The sequence below is a fragment of the Podarcis tiliguerta genome (assembly GCF_965153285.1).
Source record: "Podarcis tiliguerta genome assembly, chromosome: 2".
NCBI lineage: Eukaryota > Metazoa > Chordata > Lepidosauria > Squamata > Lacertidae > Podarcis > Podarcis tiliguerta.
Window position 1 is genome coordinate 59,691,018 of NC_139535.1, and position 12,092 is coordinate 59,703,109.

A 12,092-nucleotide genomic window follows, 5' to 3' on the forward strand; every position below is an offset into this window, starting at 1 on the left:
AAAACCCATTAGTATCAGAAATGTTACAGCTGCCCAATTGTCTCCAAGGTCTTTGTTTCTCTACTGCCTGGTCTCTCATGAGTAATTTGTCTAGCAGAAAACAAACAGCTCAGAACCAGAGCATATCAAGAGAGGTTTGCTACTGGTTGTGAACCAATAATGAAATGTGTTGATGTAATTTCATCTTTTGGTTTCGTCTTCTACTGTTCCATCTTTCCCTCATACTAGAAGTACAGTTAGCTTCCAGTCACACTGAGCAAATAGGTCTCGGGCTGATGTATTCCAGGAATAGTCACCATAGTTCTTTCCAGATGTTGTTGTACTACAGCTCCTGTTGTCCCAACAATTGGCCATGCTAGCTGGGGCTGATGGAATGTGGAATCCAACAATATATGGAGAGGACCTTCTTGGCTACCTCCCCTTTAAATAGTCCATGATGGGGGGAAAGCATCAACGAATGCTCATTTGATTTCATGAGGATTGAAAGTATTTGAATACAGGTGCTCAGCTATACCATGGCATAAACTATTCTACCAAATTTGGGGGCAGAGCTCTGTAAAACTCTGCAGAGCCTGCATGTGTGTCTGTGCTCAGGGGAAAGAGGGTTCTTCCAAGCAACCCTCAAATAGAGGACTGTCCTCTGCAAAGCAGGAGACACAGCCACCCTACTGAACCCACTTTCAACAATTAGTTGTGCACAGCCATAACCTAAATTCCACATTTATTTCTGGAATTCCGTGGCAAGCTGGAAGAAACTGAAACCAACCACTAATGATCTGCTTGGGATAATTGTATAATATGCTCAGACAGCATATAGATGCTAGCATATGGGATTGTGTGTGAGACAGGCACCAACTGTCACGGATTCTTTTTCTCCTGATCTCTTTAAGTTTGCAGTCTTCACCTGGCCTGCCAAGTAGCAGCAATAGATGAATAAATTGCCTACATATGTTTTATTTATGCAGAGTGTACTTGCTTTCAGAGAGACTTCTTTAACCAGTTCAACTACTTAATTTTTTACAAGAGTTCCTCCACCCACAACACTCAAAAGTAGTGCTTGAAGGAGGGAAACACAATGAGAATCTGTCGGTGTCACTCTAAATTCCCATCTTGGACAGCCTTATGAATTAAGCACGGAGAATGCATGTTTATATTCCACATAAGTAATATCATACTCTTTTCTCTTAGGCATTTTCAAGTATACCTAGAAATCAGAAAGTAGAATTTGCCCATTGTTGCCACACACACTATAAACGAATCAGCAACAGCAAAAAGGAAAAATGAAGAATGTTGCAGTGGGAAGCAAAATGGCACTGACCCAAAATAAATGTCTTTATTAAAACTGCCATTTGCATCAGGATTTTTAAATGGTTTAGTCTCCAGTTCAATACACCCTGCATCAACTTCTGCACCAAAATGCCCGAGCCAGGGAAACTGAGGTAGCAGACCCACCACTGCGGTGGATCCTTGCTTCTGAAGTAGGGTTGTCATCTTTGATCAGACAAAATACAGGATAGGTCAGGCAAAATAAAGAACAGGTAAGGGTGGGGAGAGCTTCGCCACATTCAGCCTTCTGCCTCCCTCACCACTGCAGCCCTGCTCTTCCCCTTGACTCATGTAGATGGGCAGGGGCAAGGGATAGACATCTGGCTCCCATGGGCGGCTTGAGTTACAGCGCTAGCCTCTTGCCCATGCTTGCAATGGAAGGGAATCAAGCGTGGAGGGGGAGAAGTTAGGCTGGGGTGGAAGAGGGGGCTAAGCAGTGGCAGACCTGCACCATGCTAGACTGGAGGGCAGTGGTACCATTGAGAAAGAAAGGAGGAAAGGGCAAAGGTTGGAGAGGAGGTTGCTCTTTCCCCCTCTTCTCTTTTGTCACTTACGCCAGGCCAAGCTCCTTGTCAGCCACACCAACAGTGACACAACTGCCATTTTGGGCTGGTCAAGCTCAAAGACAGGAAAAAATGTGTCCTGTTTGAAGTCCAAACGAGACAGGGGACAATTTTTGTCCCAAACTAGGGTGATCCTGTTTTTCTAGGGGCAGGTGGCAACCTTATTCTTAAGCCTCAGCCCTCTGGAGTTCCTCTTTCCATTTCCTGGCAGCCATTTCTCCTCTCCGTTTCTGTCACCCGCTCACCACCAACTCCTCTGAATGGCTGAGCTCGAAACCTCTAGGTGTTTGGGAAATGTAGCAGCTGGAATTCCAAAGCTCTTTCTATTGTAAGCCCCCTTTCTCACAACAGGATTATCATATGAGGAAGAAAGGAAACACAATAAATGCTCTAAGTTATGGGTTGCCACCAACTGCCTAAAGATGGCTGACAGGGCCTCATCAAAGGCATGACTATTGGAACTAGGCAGAAAGGAACACACCCTGTAAAGGATGTGTTTCTAATTTGCTTAGTGGAGCAAGTAGGAGGTGCAACCAATTCAAGAATCTCATTCTTCATTTTTAAGGAAGCAAGTACCCTGCTTCAACTTAATCACACATCTCTTGGCTTCTGACATTATACTGGAGGTGAAAGTTATGAAAGAAATGTCCCATTCCACGTGATTCCGGACACACACACACACCGCTATCTCAAAGACTGCATATTCAGAGAAAATTACTAACCTTGGAGATATGTCACATCCTTGTTGCATAAAAGCTCCCAGGGAAAACCAGAGACTGTTAAATATTCCAAATTCATTTGTTTGGTCATTGGCTGGCTGGTCCCGGCCTTCCTCAACCTCCTCGTTATGCCATTCATAAGGACTGAAGCGACTGACCAGAAAGAGGACAACGCTTACTCCAATGTAGGCAAAAACTATACACATCCAAATCTCATAAGCTAAGGGATCCAGAAAGGAAAAGACGCCAGGCTTGGACTTTTGTGGTTTTTTAATCATGATAGATATGCCCAGGCTCATAAATGGCTTGGAAAAGTCTATAACTTCCTCTCGCACTAGAGTGATGGTCAGTGGTGCGACAGCCACATCAGCTTTCTGAAAATGAAAAAGAGACTAAAGTGAGACCAATGTTTTGAAGATCCGCAATGCACCAATGTTTCAAGATTTTGTTACCAAATTGTTGTTGTTTTGTTTTTTCCCTTTTGCATTAAATAATATTTTCACTTTCCATTTATATGTATCAGGGTTGTATTTGTTTTCTTCTGTGAAAATTGATTTTCAGACACAATGGATTTTTCTTTAATGCCAGTTTGGAAAAAGCTTGAAAGGTTTCTGTATTTTGTACAGAAACCTCAGTTTGCCATGTTTCTTTATCAGATTCTTTTGATGAGTTGACATTTATCTCTGTGCCCGGCTAACCAGCATGGTTCTCTCCAGACGTTACTGGGCTTCCATCAGCCAAAACACAGCATGATTAGGGATGGTGTGAGTTGTAGTCCAACATCATTTGCAAAGCCTCATGTTGGCCCACCCTGTCTTACTGTAATGTTTTACATAAAAACAATCCCAGTGTGGATTGGTACTATTTTCTTTCCTATTATTAATCATTATTGATAACTAATGTGGGGCTTCCCTTGTGCTTGAGCAAGAAGCTGCTGCATGCTGCAGCAGGGTTGATGAAAGGAGTGAGGCCCTATCAGCTTATAACTCTGCTCTGAGACCTGCATTGGTTGCCCCTTTGCTACTGGGCCAAGTTCTGCTGCTGTTAGTTAACAGTGTGGTTGCAGGATTGCCTTACCCATGTATGCTCACTTGACTACTTCAATCTGCAGAACTAGCAATGCTACAGGTGCCATATAATACTCGTTCCATACTTGTAAGAAATCTTTTGGTATAGCAGAACTCCCTGCCTATCAACATCAGGTAGGTGCCTTTGCTGAGCCCTTTTTGGAACCTGATTAAAACATTTTTCTTCAGGAAAGGCCATTCAGACATGCTAAAGTAACAGGTGTTTTATTTCTTTTTAGCAACTATTCATTCTGAATATTTTAAAATACTTCTTGTTAAGTCTTTTATTCAATAATTTTTATATTTCATATTTTGTATGAAACTGCTTAGTGGTTTCCTTACAACTGAATGTTAAATAAGCGTTGTAGAATGGAAATACTAGTATTTTTCCTTCCTAACAAACCTTTCAACTGATGGGTAGGATTCCACAACTGATGCTACCTGTGACATCTCCATTCCTTAATTCCTTACTTAATGTTGCCATTCAGAAATGACATGATAGTAACAAGCCTTAACTACAAAAGCGAAAGAGGAGACTTTCCTGCCGGCACTGTGCCTGACCATTTATTTTCATCAGGATATACTTCGCTATTAACAAATAGTTGACACAAATAATTTCGGTTGACTGAAAATAGTTCAACTTAGGTGGCTATTTGCCAACTGCACAGGATCATTAATGATACACCACATTGACTCGCACAGATTTTAATATTTGTCTTGCTGTGATTGGTGAATAATGATCAGCCATGCAGGAGCTGAACACAAATGGGTAGTGACTTGATGCAAAATCATCTGAAATTTCCAGTGTTCATCTAATGATACACTTGGGGATGTCCTTGTTTCATTAGCTGTTACAGTTTTTAAGCCACAGGATGAGAGTGAGAGAAACTTACTCCATATACTAGCTCCCCGACCATGCCATTCCACATTTTAGTTTCAGGATCTCGTGCTCCGTACTTCCGATCAGCGACAACCTGCAAGCTGTAGTTGTAGCCAACATGTTTTGCGATCTCAGCAGCTAACTCTACGCAATAACCTTCATACCTCAAATTTCCTTGCAATGGCTCATTGGTCTTCTTTTCCATCACATAGGGGGCTTCCTGGAGAAACAGAACAGTTTACAGAGCCACGTTTAACCTTCTGGATGCATCTCATGCTAACATCATGTGGGAAAGAGGCTGGCTATAATACTTTACAGGTGACTTATGAAAGAAAAGAGTTTGTAGTGTTCCCACCGTAAACTCCAAAAAAGAAAAGCAAGGAAAACATTCAATTCCCTCAAATTCTATAATTCTATTCAAATAACCAATGAGTTCAAGGATAGCTTGATATCCTTCACAGAACTATAGATTCACACAGCCACCTCCACAGGCATCCAGGATCTCCTGCCCTTATCTATGATGCACTGCTTCCTGGCAGAAAGTCAGGAAAAGAATCAGGACATCTTGTGGCTAGGTAATGAAAGGATCAGTTTCCTACCTATCTTTGGGAGGACTCTGATGTGGGTGTAGCTCATCTTTAGTTTTGAGTTTCGTTTATCTATTGTTTCAAGTACCTATTTTGTGTACCTATTGTTTCATTCAAGTGAAAGGAGTCCCACAGTAATTTATAAAAAAGTGAAATGCAAAAATGTGTAATTAGATATTGAGAAAAACAATAAAGACATACAGTGGTGCCCCGCAAGACGAATGCCTCGCAAGACGGAAAACCCGCTAGACGAAAGGGTTTTCCGTTTTGGAGGTGCTTCGCAAAACGAATTTCCTATGGACTTGCTTTGCAAGACGAAAATGTCTTGCGAGTTGCTGCGATTTTTTTCCGCTCCCCACCCCCTTTTTCTAAGGCACTAAGCTGCTAATAGCCTTTTAGCAGCTAATCTGCTAATCCCTTAAGCCTTTAATAGCCGCTAATAGCCGCTAAACCGCTAATAGCGCTAATCCGCTAATGTGCTTGCTTCGCAAGACGAAAAAACCGCTAGACGAAGAGACTCGCTGAACGGATTCTTTTCGTCTTGCGAGGCACCACTGTATTAAAGTGTCCACCTAAAATTACTTGAAACACACAATATCCAGACACACCCCATGCAAGAAGACCCAGCAGAAACAGCTCCTAAAAGCCAGACCACTTGTATCATCCAAATGCCTGGAAAAATAAAAATGTTGGCACCAGGCAAGCTTCCTTGGAGGGCAGCATTTCATAATCAAGGAACTACCACAGAAAAGGCTCATTTGCTGGTTAATACCCTTTGGACATCTCTTGGAGGGGTTACAGATGCTGATTTCAGGTCTGGGTAGGTTTTTATGGAGAAAGGCAGTCCTTTAACTATTGTGGTTCTGAAGCATGCAGGGCTTTACTGGTCAAATAAGTACTTTATAGGTCAAAGCCATGTCCATGGCTTCTTCCTTTCAGATGCTTGGCAGCTGTTACTCCCAACACATGAGGATGGTGTTTTAGCTGCCTGACTGTTCAGCATTCCTTGCAGCACTCCCAATAAATAGAACAAATATCCCAGCTAATGAAGCAATGCCCTTTAAAGGCATTGCCCTTTAAAAGCAGAAGACACCAATAATGACAGAGGAAATAGCAGTTTAGCCATGCCAACTGTAAAACCAATCCTAACCATGATGCATATTGGAAAGAGAATGCAAATTATGAATGTAGTTGGCTAACTCAAGATGAATCGCTGTACATCTGAGACATGGGCAAATGCAACACGCGGACCACAGGATCCTAGATAGCATTGGGCAGCAATTTCCATAATCATGGCAAATGAGGACAGAACATTCTACACTGCTTGCATTTCTCTGCAAATTACAGTATCCTCATGCCGATATGGGAATCTGTTCAAGAGCTTAAAAATTCGTTACAAGATTTGGATACATTCCAGTTCTTCCCACTGATATTTTGCAATGCTAGAGCACAATGGTAGTTCATATTAGATAGGTTGTGTCCAATTAAGTCCGACTCAGAGTAGACTCACTGAAATTAAGGAACCTAAGTTAATTGTGGTTGGTTTTTGGGGGGAGGGTACACATTATTTTATTCAGCAAGCTGCTTTGAGAGGGTGCCATCCTGAAAGATAGCCTAAGAATATTTCAAACAAGCAAGCAAGCAAATAAATAAATGAATAACTATTCCCATGGGAATAGTTTGCTGTAATAAATAATGGTGCACCTTGATCTATACTTTTTTTTGGCAGTAATTAACTTTCCCCCTCCCCACCTCAAAATGTTTATAGCCATATTTACACATAGATTTCATCTTTTGACCTGGTTATCAAGTGATTCAACGACGAAGATTACCTTTCCATGTTATTCACCCACCTTCTCAAAGACACCTCCACTGATCATTGCTCTCATCCATCTGTCTTTATCTCCTCCCCCCCCCTTTCCACTCCCATTGTAGACATAAGGATGCTGAAATACTTACTAGAATAGTTGTAACAATGTAGACCCTATCCTGTAGAGTTGTGGTTTCATTTGCTCCTTGTTGATCTACGGCTGTTGGGACAAGTTTTTCATCTTCATTCCAATAGCCAATCTAATGATGACAAAGAGATCATGGCATATCTTTGACATAAAGATAGTTTCCAAAATGCCTGGAATGTAATACTAGTGAGAATACCCACTCTAAAGCATGGTGAGAAATAAATCACTCTCTTAAGTTTCCTGTTGACCCTGACACGTTAAAGGCATGGCAGCAAAATCATGACATATTTTACAAAGAGCACATATAATGGTGTTATTATGTTGATGGAAACATATACGGGCCTTTTCAATTTATTCCTGGTTCTGAGGGGGCCCTGCCTTTCCTGCTTCAACACAGGCATGTGGTGGTGAAATAATTAATGTAAGATTAGATTCCTCTGGTGTAATTCACTCTCCTAACCCTGTTGTACTTAAAAATTGAATTGATGCATACTTTCCCAACGGGGGGGGGGGGGAATGCCTTGCAAACTCCTACACAAAATCTTCACCTCTCAGACTACGGTATAGAATGGAACAAAGCTATCTACCACAGTTCTCAGAATTTTGCATCAGAATTCTCAGCACTTTAAATGTAATAAAATCCTTTTGAGGGAAAATTAGAAGCAGCTTTCCCAGTGAGGCAAAGTGGCAATGTTAGGTTCTTGGTAGCTGTGTCACTGAAGCCCCATCATTCAGCACGGACACTGAGGTCCCACTCTGAGGGCCTTCTGGCAGTTCCCTCACTGCGAGAAGTGAGGTTACAGGGAACCGGGCAGAGGGCCTTCTTGATGGTGGCACCTGCCCCGTGGAATGCCCTCCCATCAGATTTCAAAGAAATAAACAACTATCTGACTTTTAGAAGACTGAAGGCAGCCCCGTTTAGGGAAGTTTTTAATGTTTGGTGTTTTATTGTGTTTTTAATGTTCTGTTGGAAGCCGCCCAGAGTGGCTGGGGAAACCCAGCCAGATGGGTGGGGTATAAATAATAAATTATGATTATGATTACTGGAAGGAAGAGGGGTGAGGCAGCAGGGAGGTCAAGGCTGTGTAGCTGCCCTGAGAAGAGCACCAGATTGGCTCTGCCCATGTGCCCACAGAGTCCCAGCCTTTCTGCGATCTTGCCCCTCTCCCTCCTAGTAAGCAGCAGCAACACCACTGCCAGAAAGCTAGAATCATGGCCCGCTGCTTCTGGAGAAAATTCAGATTACAATATTTATGAAAATAAGCATTTAAGTTATGTAGTCTGATAGGATAAAAAATGAATCACAGTTTGATTAATGTGGAAACGAAACAGAATGGAATTGTGGCTAAAAACATGGAGAAGTGACACAGCTCATAAGCAGACAGATTCATCCAGACAAAATTTACTCGTATATATTTCTCGCAACAGAAGCTAACTTTCGAGAAGAAATGTTCTTAAAAACAAGTTGCAGTTCGAAGATTACTCTCTTCTGTTTTCAAAGACAAAGTAGCCCGTTACCTTTCTGATCCCATCATGTTTCATTTCAATCACATGAAGGGTGTAATTGGTCCGATGTCCTTTCTCATTAAACTGGACGTTACCAGTCAGTCCTTCAAAGCGCACCTTAAAAAAAATACAGGAATCTGTTAAAAGATAAAGTTTGTTATGGACTTTAGGTATTTTTCCTCCAGCCAAATCTTTAACATCAGATCAAACCCGCATATGAGTGTATCAAGATCTTTGTATACCAAATCTGGATATGGTAATATCTAAACTGACAAGGTTGCTTCTCAGTCCTAACTGCATTGCAAAGAGTGGATATGGAGAAACGTTCCTATACATTTCCACCTGGTGTCTTAGTAGAATTCTCCTTACTACCTGGCAAGGTAATCCAGATAACAAAGCTATCATGATTTGATTGGTTCTGCAAGCTCGGCTAGTTATGTACAATGGGTTAGAATTCCATCAGTGAAAGATACAGTAGGGCTGTGTACACACTAACTCATTCCTAGCACAAAAATGTAGTCATTCTCAATCCAGAATAATTTATGCTCATATTCAACATGCTGTCTTCAATGTCAATTGATTATGCATCTTGTCTTCTAGAAGAATAGGTGTGGTTATTTACATGCATTTGACCCCACCACCTGCTTGATTAGGTTATCTACACCTTTTACTCCCTGCTTCTGCCCCAGGTGAACGAAGAAAGAAGTGATGATTGAGGTCTTGGTAAACACCCACCCATAACATTGGGCAGGTGTGAATACATCCCCCACTGCCAGGACTACCTATATCTGTTTTCCAATGGACACATTTCAGGATAATACAGAATCAACCTGCAATGCACTTTTATTTTCAGAACAAAAACAGTTTTTTAGAAAGCACTTTTCAAGAGCAAAAGCTATGCTATAGTTTTAGATCGCACACAGACCACACAGAAACAAGCAAGTACTCAGTCTCTATTGATTCCATGCATCATGGATATGCAGAATTATATAGTGATGCACAATGATGTTAACACAGATAATAAATCACTGTGTAGTAGAAGAAAAGGGAAAGCTACTCTGCTTCAGCAGAGTCTCTCTTATCCAGTAAAACAATGGAAAACCTAGCAAGTCAAGGAAGCAGCAGAGCAAGCCGATTGGGCACCTGGGGCAGTGTGCGTGGGTGCCTGTGCCCAGGGGCAGGGCCAGCCACCCGCAGGAGTGGGGCGAGCCAGGGCAGGATGCTCCGTAGGGCCTCCAAGGAGTCTGCCTGCCTCCTCCCACTCAGCCATCCTACAGCTGAGGGGGAGGCGGCAGGCGGACCGTTTGGGGCAACGTGGAGCCTGTGAGCACCCAAGCCACTGCGTCACTCCCAGGAGAGACACATGGCTTGGGAGCACTGCAGGCCCTGTGGTGAGTGCCGCCCAGCATTTTGTCACCCCTCTCAGTGGTGACAACCAGGACGGCCCGCCCCCACCGAACCCCCTTCCTTCACCCCTGAGTCAAGTGAGAAGGGGACTTACTTAGCCTTATCTCTGATACGTTTCAGAGGATAACATTCAAACATGTCATCCACCCTCAGCAGTGTGAAATTGTATAATCCAGGAATTATTCCACTACATGCTATTCCTGCACATTTGACACAGCCAGTGCCTACTGATGTATAAAAATGGAGATCATAGCTACCTATGCTCATTAAAGATTTCTGGAGGACTGGAAATAAAGTTTGGTGAGCTTATGAACAAGACCTCCACGGAAATGCATTTCTCTCCAAATGTCTTTAGTGGTCTTTTCTTTTTCAAGTTTTATTTTCCTAAATTGGCAGGTCAAAGTTTACCACTCAACTTTGGATCTTCAATCTGACTGTAAGTTTTCAGTGTTCATGGCTGTTAATGATTCAACAGGATGCATCCAGTTTGCATTCCATAAAATACTGATTGTATCATGCCAATGTTAAGGAAGTAAAGGGACAACTGGATGTTTTTTGCATATTTGAAAGACTTCTCATTGAAAAATAACAGATTCTGCACCACAGTTGGCTTTCTGACCTGTTGCAGAGCTCTCTGGATGTCAATCCCTTGTCCCCAAGGGACAGCTGGATTTGCTAGGCAGTCCCCCGCATTCCCACGGCGAGAGATGTCAATCCGCTGTTTCCTGAGACTCTGAAAAGCTTCTGCCATTACTCGAACTCCATCATACGTAAGAGCAGATGTGTACTAGAAAACAGAAAAAAAGATATGTCCTCCCTATTAGGGCTGGAAACTTGGAAACTCGCGCTCCTTTTTCCAAAAGAGGAACCTACAAATTAAAGCTTATTTAACAGAATTTAATTTCAAGCTGCAGTTTGAATGGGCTTTCACCAGTATCAGTTCAAATGAAAATATTGTGGGAATATGTCAGCAAGCTAGGATCAGGTGCTTTGTAATTAAAAGAACAATTGTTGTTTGAGCTAAAGACTAGGATTCTATGCTTGGCTTTGACTGATGTCCAGTATAATCCTGCACATGTCTGCTCAGATGTAAGGCCAACTGAGATCAGTAGGACTTACCCAAGTAAACATTGGGCAGTGACTTCAACCCTGCTTTCTGAAGGGATCAGCTGCCAATCCAGCTGTGTCTGTAACTGCCCCACACCTGATGACATATGTAGGGCAAGGTGGTATGATTTGGGAGAAACAGCCTCGTCGGCCAAATTGGGACCTGTGTTGATCCAAATTTGGCCACAGGATTGGAGGTTTCAGACTTGCTGGTTTCATATCCTGTGATTTGTAGACCCAACTTAATTCCAGTTTTGGAAGCCCACCCCCTGCTGGTATTCATTTCAATTTTAGATTTTAATGTCTTGGACTTCATGGTTAGGAGGAACTTATGTTGTACATGAAGAAATGATGTACCAGAAGGTAAGGCACAGAGCTGAGTTGGAGTTCTGATAGAATGCTACGCTTGAAAATTGTTATTGCTGCTTTTAAAAAAGGTTTACATTTTGAACACTTTAATTCAAAACTAAACAATTATGGACATAGCCATGGAGCATGATCCCAAACAGTAGTATTTCACTATGCACATTTTTTTAAAAAAAAATTATACCCTGTCTTTCCTCCCAGGCCAAGCAAATTACTTTAAGCTTGCAATTCTGCTTACCGGTACTTGGAAATGCAACCTAGTGGAATCATTTTTCCAAGTAAACGTGTTTAGAATTGGGTTGTCAGTCTGACATATTCTCTCTCCTAGCAGCAAAACAGAAGCCCAGAGATGTGGGAGTTCAGCTAATATTGTTTTATAAAAGGAAGTATGCTTGATTCACAAAGCCAAATATATGTCCAAAAGATTCCTTGTGTGCCAGGGTGTATATATACAGTATAGATATACAGATATATAGCTATATACTGTATATATTTCAAAAGGCAGTACTACTAGAAATTGTCAGGCTTCAGGGAATCTGATCCCTCTCCCTCACGGCAGGCTGCCAGTAATAGAGATACAAGAAGCTCTTACCAAAGTTTTTTATT

General features: G+C 42.1%; 1 protein-coding gene across 8 annotated transcripts in view; it reads right to left on the reverse strand.

Annotated features, from left to right (window-relative positions):
- GRIA1 (glutamate ionotropic receptor AMPA type subunit 1) overlaps window positions 1–12,092 on the reverse strand; it is a 189,315-nt gene that overhangs the window by 45,763 nt on the left and 131,460 nt on the right. For all 8 annotated transcript variants that reach the window (XR_014507042.1, XM_083422727.1, XM_083422730.1 and 5 more), the window contains exons 7-11: window positions 10,633–10,800; window positions 8,619–8,723; window positions 7,102–7,212; window positions 4,569–4,775; window positions 2,612–2,982 (exon numbers count right to left, since the gene is read on the reverse strand). Coding sequence is in view for 7 of the 8 variants with exons in the window: in XM_083422727.1 (XP_083278853.1) it covers window positions 2,612–2,982; window positions 4,569–4,775; window positions 7,102–7,212; window positions 8,619–8,723; window positions 10,633–10,800 (962 nt within the window). In the remaining variant the exon portion in view is untranslated. The remainder of the gene's footprint in view (window positions 1–2,611; window positions 2,983–4,568; window positions 4,776–7,101; window positions 7,213–8,618; window positions 8,724–10,632; window positions 10,801–12,092) is intronic.